This window comes from Mya arenaria, chromosome 17 (genome assembly GCF_026914265.1).
Source record: "Mya arenaria isolate MELC-2E11 chromosome 17, ASM2691426v1".
Classification (NCBI taxonomy): Eukaryota; Metazoa; Mollusca; class Bivalvia; order Myida; family Myidae; genus Mya; species Mya arenaria.
Window position 1 is genome coordinate 45,521,362 of NC_069138.1, and position 17,502 is coordinate 45,538,863.

Genomic DNA, 17,502 nt, shown 5'->3' on the forward strand with positions numbered 1-17,502 from the left:
GGGCCATGGGTGCAGGCATTATCGAGTTATCACACAGACAAGTTTTTTGCGTTCAATGTCACTGTGACCCTCACCTTTGACCTCATGACCCCTTAAATAAAAAGGGGTCATCTTCTGGTCAGGCCCAACCCCCAAATCAAGTTTGAGGGCCATAGGTGCAGGCATTGTCGAGTAATCACTCGAAAAACCCTTTCGCATTCTAGGTCACTGTGACCTTGGCCTTTGATAAGATGACTTATAAAAGTAATAGGGTCATCTACTGGTCATTCCCTCAATGTCAAATTTGATGATCATAAATCCAGGCATTGTTGAGATATCACTCGGTTAACCTTTTCGAGTTAATTAAAGGTTGCTGTGCCCTTGACATTTGACCCGATGATCCCTTAAATCAAGAAGGGTCATCTACTGGTCAGGCATGTCAAGTTTGATGACCATTCGTCCAGGAATTGTCGATTTATCACTAGGACAAGTTTTGGTCTACCGACCGACAACCGACATGTGCAAAGCAATATATCCCATCTTCTTCGAAGGATGCATTATAAGAAATATGTCTCACGTAACCCTCTCACATACTTTCCTACCACAAACAATGAAAATGTTAAACATGAAGGATTGTTTTACAATATTTTAGTCTGTTACTTTTTCAGCGTTAAATGCTCTTTGACACTGATTCAATTCAGCTTCCTGACATGTTTTGAAAATGTTTTTAGCTGATCTGCTCTCGGTCATTTGACCTTTTTTCAAGTGAATCATGATATAAAACGCCATCTGTCGGAAATGTTTTCATGCTTATTCATCGCCACATTTTAAAGTTTGTTCTAATTAGATTTATGAAGCGTTACATTATAGTACGCAAAGAACAAACAAGTCGGCAAATAATAATAATAATAATAATAATAATAATAATAATAATAATAATATAAACAAATACTTCTTTGATTGTAGTAATTCAATCAAAGAGATAGATATTCAGTTGCATGCAATCTGCGCATGTTTTGTGGCCATGTTGGGAGTGCCGTTCAGAACGGACAAATGTAAGACGTCTTCGACCTGCGACTCTGTCATAGGTACAAAATCGTCCATTAACGCATTCGTCAACGTACCTTCCAGTTTACTCGCCATTTATACTCGCCATTATATTAATATACTGCACAAATTAATTTGTTTGGCAAAAGCACTGTCTGCATTAAAGTTCGCAATGACAGTATTTATATTAACAACTACAGAAACATGTCAAGCAGTCGGGTGTTAACACACACACATACACAAACACACACATACAATTTAATGAAACATGGTCAACGCCAATTATGCAGAACAGAAAACAAACATTCACAAACAAGAAACTCGAAACAACAACACGACAAACTGTACCCACCCCAATTTGCAAAGAACACGGGTTTTCAGACGGAAGTTTGCAAGTTGGTCATCAGATTAACTAAACCTAAACGCGTCCATCATATTTAATAATATTATAATGAGTTGATATCCTTTTTTTATGGTACTCGTATAATCGTTGTCAGTATGACTTTAACGAGGGGGTGTACAACTTACTTCGCTGTTAAAACATTACTGTCATATATATTTTTTTAAATCGTTCCACCTTGTTAAGATTTCGATTAAATCCATAATACTTGGCATTTGTTGATTTTAGCTACTGGTGCGCGCTGGCGTACTGATCCTCGTGCGGACAGTTGACTGTAGGACACAATACTTTAATGTTTTTATGTTTTATATCGTTGTGTTTCGATCTTTCAGTATTTGTTTAGCCTTGCCATTGTCTTTTTGCCTTAAAACAGGACTTTGTTAAATCTTTAGGCTACTAGGCTTTTCCTGTAGTGTCCATTGTTTTACACATATGATTACTAAACTACCAATATCAAGAGGTGAATACTTCCTTATTTACAGCGATCATAATGGCTCTGATATATTAATAAAGATGAATTTATATGACGCGAATTGGAGCTTATCTGCACCTTATCAATTGTCGGGGGTTATTTGTCAGAGTTGGTAAAAATACTCCATTGGATTATACAACCATGGTGTATTATTTATTGACGAAATAAAATCCATTTTTTGGTCAACTGGATGGTTGAATAATAATCAGCCTCGTGTTGATTAGAAATATGTGACACGTTACCGTCTTGATAAATACTTGTTTTATGAAATATATATCGATGTTACATAATTGACTATATATATACATCAAGTTTCTTTCATAATATTCAAGTTTTTTACGGTTTAGCTTTAAATGGTCTCTGACGCTGATTCCAAATCACCTGGGCCGGTGCGATTTCCTGTAATGGGGTTTGCCGTCTGCAAGCGTCTGACCGATCTACTCTGTTTCATCTGGACGTTTTCCAGGTGATCCTCAGCGAAGTATGCCAACTGCCGGAGCGCGAGAAGTGCCAGAATGTTGACGTCATCGTCGAGAATCATCTCGCGGTTATAGTTCTTTACCGGAAGCACGTGGTTCTCCGGAAGTCCAATTAGTTTGGACGCTTTCTGTACAACGTCGTAAATTTTTGAGCTATAGTACACTTGTTTCACACTTTCGTCTACGGTTTTATCGACGGTATCAATCTTCGTGAGGAGAATAGCTTGTGGTATTTCTGCAAAGAAAACAAAATAATTTCCACATAATCATTATTAGTATGTTTGATAGATAATGAAACCCTCTCTCCCCTCCCTTTGAGAATTATATGTGATCCTTTTCTTTTTAAAATTATCAAATCTATTGAACCTTTTGCCGTTTTCTGCATAACACTCGTCAATATTAATGCGAAAAGCTACAGAAACAAGCTCAGTAGCAAAAAGTTTAAACATAAACCCGGTATAATGGCTCTAGGCAAACGCCAAAGACATAGAACAAGATTATGTAAACCAAAGGCTACCGTTTTTGGTCTCCGTAAAACTTGAAATGATGACAATATAAAATGTAAGTGCGGGGCGACTTTTTACAGCTTCCACATAGCACTCACAAAACTGCTGTATATATCAATATTTATGCGAAAAGCTACAGGAACAAGTAGCAAAAAGTTTAAACATAAATCCGGTTCAACCCTTTATTTAAAATTTAAAATTAGGCTTCTTGCATTTCAACTTTAGTCCATTTAGTGCCAAATAAACCCCGCGAGAGCTCTTGCCAAGAACATAAAGTGTTAATTAACACTTCTTAGAAATCACACAATTTAACTAATGTGCATTTTGTAACGGATATACTAATTTGCCCACATAACGTGACAAGAACGTTGCCAAGAACTGAATTTTCTCAAAAAATAAGGAAGTAATTGCATTCTCTGGTCTGCATGAGATATGTTAAAGATCTTAATAAAGATGCAACATATTGCACAATATGAACCTTATCTTCAAAACGGGCTTATTTCGATGGAAATTTTAAGGTAGCGTAACAGAGGTAAAGGATATTGCTTGAAATCAAACTTTAATGTAATTTGCATACATCATTATTAGCTCAAAATAAAACATAAACATGACATGTCCCCATTTTAGGTTAAAATAGACAGATGCATTTAATACCAAGTAAGTTAATGTTTAAAAGTTTCAACCGCCATATAGCAAACGGCAGGAAATGATAGGGTTTAAAATTCACCTTTAAATATAAAAAAAAATCATACAGAACACAATTGCCCCAAGGTGCGGCAGTATTAGTGGCTTTCAGGTGACTGCCCGAATTAAATATTTGATGAATAAAAAAAGGTCACGCCTTCCAGCTATGAAGGGAAAAAATCCTCATTTATGAAGTTGTAACTAAACTGAATAATTGCTATTTCGAAGGGCAGTGAAGTAAGTTTCAAATTGTTTGTATAGAAAAAAACAACAAATGCTACAGTCAAAACAACAAACTAAATAATACTATATTTCTCTATGCCGTTACTAATGAGTAAAGATAGAATCAGATCTTGCTTAAGGCGTCACAATTAAATATACATCAATATCATGTAGTGTTATTGTAACAATTTAAAAGAAAATGAAAATGTTTACGTTTTCTAGTGCAAATTTTCCTGAAGTCGCGGATCTTCGCCATAACGTTGCTGGGAATGTCGTCCAGTGAGGCGGCATCAAGCGTAAATGCAACACAGTGTACTTTCTGGGACAGGTCTGGCTTCAGTTGGAACTCTGGGTCTGATATGTCAATGGGGATCTCAGGGTTAAACTGAAAAAAAGGGTTTGATTTACCTAGTTTGTGAAAGAACTCTGTACTCTGCTAACTTTAAACATACACAACTGTTGTATATTGTCAATAATCAAAAACTATTTAGCAATCGTATCACCAAAGTCCGATTTCTTGATTCACAATGGTCCATACAATAGCTCGACAGAAGAAAAAAATGACATTCAACACATGAACCAATATGAACAGATGATAGTTTAATTTGTAAATACTCTGCATAGCAACATTTCATGAGACCAAATGCCTATCACCATTATGTAATGAAAAATGTACTACCTCATACATGTCCGGTACATGCCCATCCACCAGGAAGTTAACGTCTATCGGACCTATGCCTGTGTTGTCTTCCAGACCCCGAGTGTCACAAATCAACATCTTTAGGTCAGCGCCTTTCTTTGTCCTTATATTGTACGGCTGGTACTAAAAAAGGTATTTGTCATATTTTCGTACAAAATGAAATAGTTTTTCTGCATAAACAAAATGCAATTGGTCAGTATTGTTGGAGATTGATCTTGCTCGTATGGGAAATGCAGTCTTTAAAACCTAAGTAATAATCAACAGTTCATAAAAAACTATTTACATTTCATATTTTATGTTAATTTTAGATCAAACATACTTAATCCATAAACGATATATTTAAATACGGAAACAATTATACACGTTCTCACATAAAGAAAATTAATGAACGTCGTTAGTGTTAAGTTCATAAGCATTACCAGTGTGGTTGTGCTGCGATCTCCAGAGCCGCAGATGGCCCTCTGCGTAATCCTGCCTCGGAAGACGGAAGTCACGGTGTTGCAGAAGCTTGACTTTCCGGAACCCACGGGACCAAGCAGCAGGATGCGGTAAGCGTTCAGTGTCTCAATAACCGGTGACATGTTCTCCATTTCCTCGGTTACTTCGCGAAGGAACTGGACATATCAATATCACGTTAACAAAATGTACGTTCATTTGGAAACATTGTGCATGTAAACAGGTGATCTTAATACATGATCATTGTATAATTATTCTTAATTGTCAGGAAATATTGTTCGATACTTTATCCAAAAAGAATCTTTCTTACACATACCTTTTCATTCAATTCAGGTGTTCGTGTCCACGGTTTGGGCAGCACCATTTTTCGTTGTCCGTCTGTAAAAAATAAAATACATAAAAATTTAGGACACGATTATTTGGGTTAAAATATTTCGATAAATGCATATGTATTTTTCAAGTTTAAACTAAAGATTACACTCTAAATCCTAATATTAAACACTGTCAGTGATTAAGATAAACACTCTCCCGAATCGGTCTATAGAAAAAATGCATTCGTTGGAACTTTCGAGCAAACGTTTATAACTCTTAAAGGGTTTGCAGTTACTCTCAAATATGAATAATAAAACATGGTGTTTTTTTGGTTGGTTAAAATAAGTCTTTATACGGACGAATACTGGCCTGCTACTTTATAGACTTCCAACTCCGACACATTCATGGTATCATTGTTGATATCAGGCCACGAAGAAACTTTCGAAGATACGCCCGTCATCTGGTAGCAAGAGTCACCGAAACGCACACATCCGTTCAATGGAAAAACACCGTTTGACAATGTGACAGTATTGCTAAATGTATACAAGTTATGACCGCCACCGAATGTTGGACCGTATGCAACTTTACAACAAAGGCCATGACCTGAACTTACGACGGGAAACTTCGTCTTTCTATCAGTTCCTGAAAACTTTAATTGATACAAAAAAGCGTCTTTGTCATCAGTGTAGTTTCCACTTTGCTTCCAGCTTTCGCCGGCATATCCCCCGTAGACGGAACCCTGTGGATTGTACAGGACGGTGACTGTTGGTCCCTGCGCGTCACACTTCTGGTGGAATGTCGTCGCGTCACAGCCGTCCCGTGTGATGCTGTACAAAAGCGTGAACGTCTTCGGACCTGACCCAATCCACTGCTCAAGTTGGTCCATATCTGAATCGTTCAGCTTGCCCGCCATTTGTGTTTCTGTAAAGGAAGTGTAAATTAAATGAAGGAAGAAATAAATTAAAGCTGACCTAGTTTTGAAATTCGCAGTGTTATGTATATTTTTCTTAAAATCTAAAATTTAAAAGACGATTATCTGGCAATTAAAGTGTTAAACATTCGTTCTTTATGATTAAAACCGAGTGAACAATAAGATCCATATGTTGATTTTGTAGTATATTTTAAACAATACATAACTTTTTGTTTTTATTGTTAGAATCATCTACCGAGTAACAGCTACATAAACGTTCTATCAATTGCACCTTTGATGAAACAAGGTATTACATATTAATATTTGCACGCAAACAAACATGATCCTTAACATACAACGAAAAGTTTACCTTCTTTATGTTTATCGAGCAACCTTCTTGCACATTGAACCTATTCTAGTATCTTATAATTTTCAGAAATCGAAACGAAAAGTAGCTGTACCCGGAAGTAAATACTGGCTCGTAGCTTATGTTAAGATAACTGCTTCGAGTTGCGACACGTTTAAAGGTTCTCGCTCACAGACTTTATTTTGGCAATTATTTGTCATGGATTTGAGAACATTTATTTACTTTTATGAAAGATCAAACAGCAACGAACAAATACTCATTTGAACAGAATTTAATAAATTCAATACTAAAGTTATTCCATTTTGAAAAGCGTTACTCATATTTTTCGGCAAAACAGAGCATATGTTGTCACAATATTTATTACTTATTAAAAAAAGGAGCTAATGTAAACTTTTGAAAATGTTTTAATATTGCTACAAGCATATTGTTCACATGTCACACCCTATAAAAATTATGTCTGACCCTCTAAAACGTGAATGAGTCCCTTTAAAATGATGCTAGTCAACACGAATTATTATCAAAAACGAATATCTTCAGGCAGTTAGCTAGGTACTTGTGTGCATATTGCTTTTCGCATGCGAATGTGATACGTATGTACATTATTGTTTAAATATACTACGTTTTCAGTTCTCAGCAAAAAAACGGCATTCAGTATCTATGAAAATAATTGTTTTATTTCGTTTTAATTAAAAGCAATGGTAGGTGTAAAACTGTCAGCAACACAAAATTCCGGCGTAGATTTAAAAAAAAAAACGAATAAATTATTCGAATGATCTGAAAAGAAATACGCTAACTTGACGAAAGAACATCACACATGATGCTACTAAAAGTTTTTATTTACATTTTATTTTATTATATTATGAACTTTCGATTATGGTCCGATAATAAATCGAAATGCTTGGTCCGATTCTATTCGATTATCGATAGCAAATGGAGTGCGATTTTTAAACACTAACATTTAGCCTAGCGATATTTCCTGAAATGTTGAGTGCTGCCATAACGGTTGGGCAAATGTTAAATTTCGTTTTACAAAACTGGTTTAATGAAAGGACAATTGGAGAATTAAAGAACACAGTAAGTACTTAAAAGCTAGTATCACATATATTACCTTAAAATAAGTAATACAAGTATATTCTAGTATATGATATTTCTAAAGGGTTTAAAACCTGCTTGTCCTAGCGGCATGCTAAACTCTTACCGATCTATCTATCATAGCAACAGGAATATTAAATTTATGAGCTCTAGAGCATCAAATCAAACCTGTTCCGCCTTCTATTATATGGGAAGCTGTGAAGAAATTTAAAAGAGGAGGAAAGGAAAAGAAGTGGCAAAATTCATTGCTATACATTGTAAAGGGAAAACAGAAGTATAATTATATTTAACGATATATTAATTAATGTAGAATATTTCTCTACTTACAATTATTGCCAATCATTTATAAACCAATCACTAAGTAGCCAAGAAGGAAACTGTTGTATACATCTGGAGGATAAGCTAGCCTTGGCATGGTACATATATACTTCTAAAGGGAATTAATTGAATGGCAAGGTAGGTTAACATAAACAATATACGTACTGGTATTGTTTCACAATACTCCACATGTCCGTATTATCACATGTAATAGCCGTGAAACGGTTTTATCTAATATCATGCGATTTGTTTTTGTTTTGGGGTTGTAATTACCAAGTAATTGAAATATCTGTTTTATTTGTTGGTAATTTTGCTTTATTGCATCCGTCTTCTTGTATCAATTTCTTGGTCAGAGTTATATATAATGCTGGTTTTTGCATGTCGGAAGAAATAGTTCGGTTTTCAAAACGTGTTTATGCTTGCACGTTTTGAAAGTTGAAAGTTGTATGTGTCTATCTTGAACAGTTTTTTACAGATATGACGAAGGGTCACGGTTATACACTACGCCAGTGACGACGCCGACACCAACACTATGACATTTACTTGACCTTTTTTCAAAAAAACTATCTAGTGATAATACATTTTATCCCATGACATATCTTGTTTCTTGTTTTATGAAACTATCACATATTTTCAGAAGTATACATGTGGTAAAATAGGGTTATTGGTACTGCGTTTTGATCCGGGAGGTTGTATTCTATTCGAGTGGATTTTTGCAGATTCTAATTTCACGAGACGCATGATATTTGTCTTAAAAACAAAATAGAATATAAATTGGTGGATCTATTGGTTCGAATTATTTTTATAAATCCAGCAACTTATATTCTTTCTTGTTTTTATGACGAATATTTATTTGAATAGAGTTCTTTCTTTTCATTTAAATCATCAGAGGAAAACTTTATCACAATGTAAGAACAGGGAAGGAGTGTTAAGCTGTGCAACCATTCGAAAAGCTACCAGGAGAAGTGTAACGTTTTTTATTAAACAATAATTCAAAAACATGTATACTGAACGATCACTCAAACCAACTGTAACATGTTGGTAACGTGTAACCGTCATTGCAATCTTCACGACTTAATATTTCAGCTAACATATCATCCTATTTTCCTATACCGTATACTTTTCTTTTTTTGTCAAAATATAAAAGAACAAAGAAAGATGATCTATACCCTCTTTATTTACATCCGAACTGTCATGTACATAACTAATGCAATATACTACTTATAGATGTTGTTTATAATAATTATACTGGGACCACTTACCAGAAAGAAAAACTGCTATAAAAGATAAACGTTGAGTGATAAGATTATTTTGTAGGGTCAGCTATTGCCTAAAGTTCATGAACATAACGTATACAAAATACTTCTTAACTTCTTTACCGGCGTTGGTTCCAACCCCACTTAAACCAAAATACTTTTTATGCTATAACTGTATTTTTTCTGCAATTTCGATATCATAGTATAAAATTATGATGTAATAAGTGTTTTCAGATGCATTACCGGGAAAACTAAACAAGAGCGAGTCAACAAAGGTGTTTTTTCCAAAGCTAGATTGTTGTAAGTGCTTGTGCCGTCGTGCCATATGACCAGCTATTGTTCCCGCCAATTGTCCGGAGAAAGTCGCAATTTAAGATATGATTTATCATCTTCACACAAGATATACATCCCAGGTTCAGTAAACAATCTCTGAAGTACTACTAGAAGCTAATGAAAATCTATGCTACAACATCAAATATAGTCATAAACTAGAAGTTTAACAAGATATATTTGTCTAACATTATGCCACATTAAGCGCCTTGTTGTCAGGATTATTTGGACAATTGCATGAAATATGCATTGACCGAAATGACAGCTGATTTGTCATTAACATTGGATGCCTTTGAGGCAGATTTAAGATTATGACCATTTGTGTGAGGATATTAGGTAATGTATTTTGTTATGTTAAGATGATGACTGATATTTGCTGATAAAATGTATCCTCTTAGCAGCAGGGAATAATTAAATATGACGTAAATTTTAATGATTAATATGAGTTATGACCTTGACCTTTGACCTATGACCTCAAGATCCATATGGGTCATCATCCCAAACCTAAATGTCAAGTTTGAGGGCCATGGGTGCAGGCATTATCGAGTTATCACACCTACAGGCTTTTTGCGTTCAATGTCACTGTGACCTTCACCTTTGACCTCATGACCCCTTAAATAAAAAGGGGTCATCTTCTGGTCAGGCCCAACCCTCAAATCAAGTTTGAGGGCCATAGGTGCAGGCATTATCGAGTAATCACTCGAAAAACTCTTTCGCATTTTAGGTCACTGTTACCTTGGCCTTTGATAAGATGACTTATAAAAGTAATAGGGTCATCTACTGGTCATTCCCTCAATGTCAAATTTGATGATCATAAATCCAGGCATTGTTGAGATATCACTCGGTTAACCTTTTCGCGTTAAAGGTTGCTGTGACCTTGACCGTTGACCCGATGATCCCTTAAATCGAAAAGGGTCATCTACTGGTCAGGCCTAAGCTTCATGTCAAGTTTGATGACCATACGTCCAGGAATTGTCGAGTTACCACTCGCACAAGTTTTGGTGTACCGACCGACGACCGACATGTGCAAAGCAATATATCCCGTCTTCTTCAATTATAAGAAATATGTCTACGTAACCCTCTCACATAATTTCCTATCACAAAAAATGAAAATGTTAAACATGAAGGATTGTTTCACAATATTTTAGTCTGTTACATTTTCAGCGTTAAATGCTCTTTGACACTGATTCAATTCGGTTTCCTGACTTGTTTTGAAAATGTTTTTAGCTGATCTGCTCTTGGTCATTTGACGTTTTTTCAGGTGAACCATGATATAAAACGCCATCCGTCGGAAATGTTTTCATGCTTATTCATCGCCACATTTTAAAGTTTGTTCTAATTAGATTTATGAAGCGTTACATTATAGTACGCAAAGAACAAACAAGTTGGCAAATAATAATAATAATATAAACAAATACTTCTTTGATTGTAGTAATTCAATCAAAGAGATAGATATTCAGTTGCTTGCAATCTGCGCATGTCGTGTGGCCATGTTGGGAGTGCCGTTTAGAACGAACAAATGTAAAACGTGTTCGACCTGCGACTCTGTCATAGGTACAAAATCGTCCATTAACGTATTCGTCAACGTACCTTCCAGTTTACTCGCCATTTATACTCGCCATTATATTAATATACTGCACAAATTAATTTGTTTGGCAAAATCACTGTCTGCATTAAAGTTCGCAATGACAGTATTTATATTAACAACTACAGAAACATGTCAAGCAGTCGAGTGTTAACACACAAACATAGTTCAATGGAACAGGTTCGACGCCAATTATGCAGAACAGAAAACAAACATTCACAAACAAGAAACACGAAACAACAACACGACAAACTGTACCCACCCCAATTTGCAAAGAACACGGGTTTTCAGACGGAAGTTTGCAAGTTGGTCATCAGATTAACTAAACCTAAACGCGTCCATCATATTTAATAATATTATAATGAGTTGATATCCTGTTTTATGGTACTCGTATAATCGTTGTCAGTATGACTTTAACGAGGGGGTGTACAACATACTTCGCTGTCATATATATTTTTTAAATCGTTCCACCTTGTTAAGATTTCGATTAAATCCATAATACTTGGCATTTGTTGATTTTAGCTACTGGTGCGTGCTGGCGTACTGATCCTCGTGCGGACAGCTGACTGTAGGACACAATACTTTAATGTTTTTATGTTTTATATCGTTGTGTTTCGATCTTTCAGTATTTGTTTAGCCTTGCCATTGTCTTTTTGCCTTAAAACAGGACTTTGTTAAATCTTTAGGCTACTAGGCTTTTCCTGTAATGTCCATTGTTTTACACATATGATTACTAAACTACCAATATCAAGAGGTGAATACTTCCTTATTTACAGCGATCATAATGGCTCTAATATATTAATAAAGATGAATTTATATGACGCGAATTGGAGCTTATCTGCACCTTATCAATTGTCGGAGGTTATTTGTCAGAGTTGGTAAAAATAATCCATTGGATTATACAACCATGGTGTATTATTTATTGACGAAATAAAATCCATTTTTTGGTCAACTGGATGGTTGAATAATAATCAGTCTCGTGTTGATTAGAAATATGTGACACGTTACCGTCTTGTTAAATACTTTATTAATGAAATATATATCGATGTTACATAATTGACTATATATATACATCAAGTTTCTTTCATAATATTCAAGTCTTTTACGGTTTAGCTTTAAATGGTCTCTGACGCTGATTCCAAATCACATGGGCCGGTGCGATTTCCTGTAATGGGGTTTGCCGTCTGCAAGCGTCTGACCGATCTACTCTGTTTCATCTGGACGTTTTCCAGGTGATCCTCAGCGAAGTATGCCAAATGCCGGAGCGCGAGAAGTGCCAGAATGTTGACGTCATCGTCGAGCATCATCTCGCGGTTGTAGTTCTTTACCGGAAGCACGTGGTTCTCCGGAAGTCCAATTAGTTTGGACGCTTTCTGTACAAGGTCGTAAATTTTTGAGCTATAGTACACTTGTTTCACACTTTCGTCTACGGTTTTATCGACGGTATCAATCTTCGTGAGGAGAATAGCTTGTGGTATTTCTGCAAAGAAAACAAAATAATTTCCACATAATCATTATTAGTATGTTTGATAGATAATGAAACCCTCTCTCCCCTCCCTTTGAGAATTATATGTGCTCCTTTTCTTTTTGAAATTATCAGATCTATTGAACCTTTTGCCGTTTTCTGCATAACACACGTCAATATTAATGCGAAAAGCTACAGAAACAAGCTCAGTAGCAAAAAGTTTAAACATAAACCCGGTTTAATGGCTCTAGGCAAACGCCAAAGACATAGAACAAGATTATGTAATCCAAAGGCTACCGTTTTCAGTCTCCGTAAAACTTGAAATGATGACAATATAAAATGTAAGTGCGGGGCGACTTTTTACAGCTTCCACATAGCACTCACAAAACTGCTGTATATATCAATATTTATGCGAAAAGCTACAGAAACAAGCTCAGTAGCAGAAACGTTAAACATAAACCCGGTTCAACCCTTTATTTAAAATTTAAATTTAGGTTTCTTGCATTTTAACTTTAGTCCATTTAGTGCCAAATAAACCCCACGAGAGCTCCTGCCAAGCACATTAAGTGTTAATTAACACATCTTAGAAATCACACAATTTAATTAATGTGCATTATGTAACGGGTGTACTAATTTGCCCACATAACGTGACAAGAACGTTGCCAAGAACGGAATTTTCTCAGAAATAAGCAAGTAATTGCATTCTCTGGTCTGCATGAGATATGTTAAAGATCTTAATAAAGATGCAACATATTGCACACCTTATCTTCAAAACGGGCTTATTTCGATGGAAATTTTAAGGTAGCGTAACAGAGGTAAAGGATATTGCTTGAAATCAAACTTTAATGTAATTTGCATACATCATTATTAGCTCAAAATAAAACATAAACACGACATGTCCCCCATTTTAGGTTAAAATAGACAGATGCATTTAATACCAAGTAAGTAAATGTTTAAAAGTTTCAACAGCCATATAGCAGCCGACAGGAAATGATAGGGTTTAAAATTCACTTGTAAATATAGAAAATCATACAGAACACAATTGCTCCAAGGTGCGGCAGTATTAGTGGCTCTCAGTTGACTGCCCGAATTAAATATTTGATGAATAAAAAAAGGTCACGCCTCCCAGCTATGAAGGGAATAAGTCCTCATTTATGAACTTGTAACTAAACTGAATAATTGCTATTTCGAAGCGCAGTGAAGTAAGTTTCAAATTGTTTGTATAGAAAAAAAAATGCTACAGTAAATAATACTATATTTCTCTATGCCGTTACTAATGAGTAAAGATAGAATCAGATCTTCCTTAAGGCGTCACAATTAAATATACATCAATATCATGTAGTGTTATTGTAACAATTTAAAAGAAAACGAAAATGTTTACGTTTTCTAGTGCAAATTTTCCTGAAGTCGCGGATCTTCGCCATAACGTTGCTGGGAATGTCGTCCAGTGAGGCAACATCAAGCGTAAAGGCAACACAGTGTACTTTCTGGGACAGGCTTTAGTTGGAACATTGGGTCTGATATGTCAATGGGGATCTCGGGGTTAAACTGAAAAAAGGGGTTTGATTTACCTAGTTTGTGAAAGATTTCTGTACTCTGCTAACTTTAAACATACACAACTGTTGTATATTGTCAATAATCAAAAACTATTTAGCAATCGTATCACCAAAGTCCGATTTCTTGATTCATAATGGTCCATAAAATTACTCGACAGAAGAAAAAAATGACATTCAACACATGAACCAACATGAACAGATGATAGTTTAATTTGTAAATACTCTGCATAGCAACATTTCATGAGACCAAATGCCTATCACCATTATGTAATCACTGAAAGATGTACTACCTCATACATGTCCGGTACGTAGCCGTCCACCAGGAAGTTGACGTCAATCGCGCCAATGCCCGTGTTCTCTTCCAGCCCACGAGAGTCGCAAATCAACATCTTTAGGTCAGAGCCTTTTTTTGTCCTTATATTGTACGGCTGGTACTTAAAAAGGTATTTGTCATACTTTTGTACAAAATGCAATAGTTTTTCTACCTAAACAAAATGCAATTGGTCAGTATTAATGGAGATTGATCTTGTATCTTGATCTCATATTTTATGTTAATCTTAGATCAAACATACTTAATACATAAACGATATACTTAAATACGGAAACAATTATACACGTTCGCACATAAAGAAAATTAATTTACGTCGTAAGTGTTAAGATCATAAGCATTACCAGTGTGATTGTGCTGCGATCTCCAGAGCCGCAGATGGCCCTCTGCGTAATCCTGCCTCGGAATACGGAAGTCACGGGACCAAGCAGCAGGATCCGGAAATACGAGACCTTGGTATCTTTCGGTGGGTACAACGCCTCGATCTCCTCTTGTATCTCGGGCATAAACTAACGGCGGAAAATGCTAGTAAGGCTTAGTTTCCGTATAAATATTATATTTTTAGGGAAGTATACTATATTAAGATCAACATTAGAGCTGTCAAAGTTCAGTGTCTCAATAACCGGTGACATGTTCTCCATTTCCTCGGTCACTTCGCGAAGGAACATGTCAATATCACGTTAACAAAATGTACGTTGATTTGGAAACATTGTGCATGTAAACAGGTGATCGTAATACATGGATATTGTATAATTATTCTTAATTGTCAGGAAATATTGTTCGGTGCTTGGTCAAAAAAAGACTTTTTCTGGTCTAATTACACATACCTTTTCATTCAATTCAGGTGTTTATGCCCACGATTTGGGCAACACCATTTTTCGTTGACTGTCTGTTAAAATCAAAATACATAAAAATCAAGGACACGATTATTTGGGTTCAAATATTTCGATAAATGCATATGTATTCTTCAAGTTTTAACTAAAGATTACACTCTAAATCCTAATATTAAACACTGTCAGTGATTGAGATAAACACTCTCCCTCATCGGTCTATAGAAAAAAATGCATTCGTTGGAACGTTCGAGCAAACGTTTACAAATTTCTGTTAAAGGGATTGCAATTACTCTGAAATATGGATAATAAAACATGGTTTATTGGTTTGTAAAATAAGTCTTTATTCAGACGAATTCTGACCTGCTACTTTATAGACTTCCAACTCCGACACATTCATGGTATCATTGTTGATATCAGGCCACGAAGAAACTTTCGAAGATACGCCCGCCATCTGGTAGAAACTGTCATGAAAACGCACACATCCGTTCAATGGAAAAACACCGTTTGACAATGTGACAGTATTGCTAAATGTATACAAGTTATGACCGCCACCGAATGTTGGGCCGTATGTAGCGGAACAATAAAGGCCTTGAGTTGAACTTACGACGGGAAACTTCGTCTTTCTAACAGTTCCTGAAAACTTTAATTGATACAAAAAAGCGGTTTTGTCATCAACGTATCCACTTTGGTTCCAGCTTTCGCCGGCGTATCCCCCGTAGACGGAACCCTGTGGATTGTACAGGACGGTGACTGTTGGTCCCTGCGAGTCACACTTCTGATGGAATGTCGTCGCGTCACAGCCATCGCGGGTAATGCTATACAGAAGCGTGAACGTCTTCGGACCTGACCCAATCCATTGCTCTAGTTGGTCGAAATCTGATTCTGTCAGCTTGCCTGCCATTTGTATTTCTGTCAAGGAAGTGTAAAATGAATGACGGAAGAAATAAATTAAAGCTAACCTAGTTTAGAAATTCGCAGTGTTATGTATATTTTTCTAAAAATATAAAATTTAAAAGACGATTATCTGGCAATTAAAGTGTTAAACATACGTTCTTTATAATTAAATCCCAGTGAACAATAAGATCCATATAATGTTGATTTTGTAGTATATTTTAAACAATACATAACTTTTTTTTGTTACAACCATCTAGCGAGTAACAGCTACAGATTGACTAATCATACATAAACGCTATACCAATTGCACATTGGATGAAACAAGGTATTAAATATATATGTTTTCACGCAAACAAACATGATCCTATAAATACAACAAAACGTTTATTTACCTTACTTATGTATATCGAGTAACATTCTTCCACATTGAACCTATTCTAGTATCTTCCAATTTTCTGAAATCGAAATGAAAAGCAGCTAAACCCGGAAGTGAATACTTGCTCGAAGCTTGCATGGGCATACGTATACTTTGTTTTGTTTTACAAAACTGGTTTAATACAAGGAATATTGGAGAATTATAAATCACAGTAAGTATTTAAAAGCTAGTATCATATATATTAACTTAAATGAAGTTTTTAAAAAAATAGTATTTGTTTTTTAAAGGGTTTTAAAACCTGCATGTACTAGCGGCAAATTAAACTTTTGTAGTTTCTTATCGATCTATCTATTATAGCAATAGGTTTATTAAAGTTATGCGCTCTATAGAATAAAATTTAAAAGGCTTATTAATAAATTCTATAAAAACTGTTACGCCTTCAGTTTTAAAGTGAAGCTGTAAAGAAACTGAACAGAGAAGAAAAGGGAAGAAGTGACAAAGTTCATTGCTGTTCATTTGCACGGTAAAATATACTTCTAAAGGTATTTGATTAAATAAGTAAGTAAACATAAACAATATACGTACAAGTGTTGGTTCACAACAGTCCACATCTCCTTTTTGTCATATGTTATAGACGTATGACGGTTTTATCTATTATCATGCGATCATCATGCGATTTATAATCAACCGCTTGATAAAATACTGAAATAGAACGTTCCATTTAAATTACTTTACATCGACAGGTTCGCTAAGGTGTACCATTAGCATATACTTTCCCAAAACCAATTATACGTTAAGAACTTCACTTGTACATTAAGTTATAAGGGATTCAGGATTAACTCTCATTACAAAGTTATCCATAATGCCGAAACACTTTGAATGTAAAACTATAAAGCATGTTTTCTATCTAATTCATGGATTTTGAAACTCTGAAA

At 35.4% G+C, this 17,502-nt stretch overlaps 3 protein-coding genes across 8 annotated transcripts in view; all 3 read right to left on the minus strand.

Annotated features, from left to right (window-relative positions):
• LOC128222998 (interferon-induced protein 44-like) overlaps positions 1–17,502 on the minus strand; it is a 40,607-nt gene that overhangs the window by 9,041 nt on the left and 14,064 nt on the right. The gene's annotated exons all lie outside the window — the stretch shown is intronic.
• On the minus strand, positions 1,265–17,218 carry LOC128222992 (interferon-induced protein 44-like). Of its 6 annotated transcripts, XM_052932212.1 has the most exons (9): positions 17,153–17,218; positions 16,584–16,646; positions 15,658–16,206; positions 5,627–6,178; positions 5,262–5,323; positions 4,909–5,103; positions 4,469–4,612; positions 4,003–4,174; positions 1,265–2,612 (listed from the first exon to the last, which is right to left on the minus strand). In XM_052932212.1, the coding sequence occupies exons 3-9, from the start codon at positions 16,196–16,198 to the stop codon at positions 2,248–2,250; spliced, it is 2,031 nt and encodes a 676-aa protein (XP_052788172.1). In that variant the 5' UTR covers positions 16,199–16,206; positions 16,584–16,646; positions 17,153–17,218; the 3' UTR covers positions 1,265–2,247. The 6 variants fall into 6 exon arrangements, with proteins under 6 accessions (XP_052788172.1, XP_052788171.1, XP_052788173.1 ...); XM_052932211.1 differs by lacking the exon at positions 17,153–17,218 and having other exon boundaries at positions 16,584–16,708; XM_052932213.1 differs by lacking the exon at positions 17,153–17,218 and having other exon boundaries at positions 16,589–16,652.
• Positions 12,126–14,124, minus strand: LOC128223004 (interferon-induced protein 44-like). Its single transcript, XM_052932235.1, has 2 exons — positions 13,962–14,124; positions 12,126–12,595 (listed from the first exon to the last, which is right to left on the minus strand). Exons 1-2 carry the CDS (start codon positions 14,002–14,004, stop codon positions 12,231–12,233), a joined length of 408 nt encoding a protein of 135 aa, XP_052788195.1. The 5' UTR covers positions 14,005–14,124; the 3' UTR covers positions 12,126–12,230.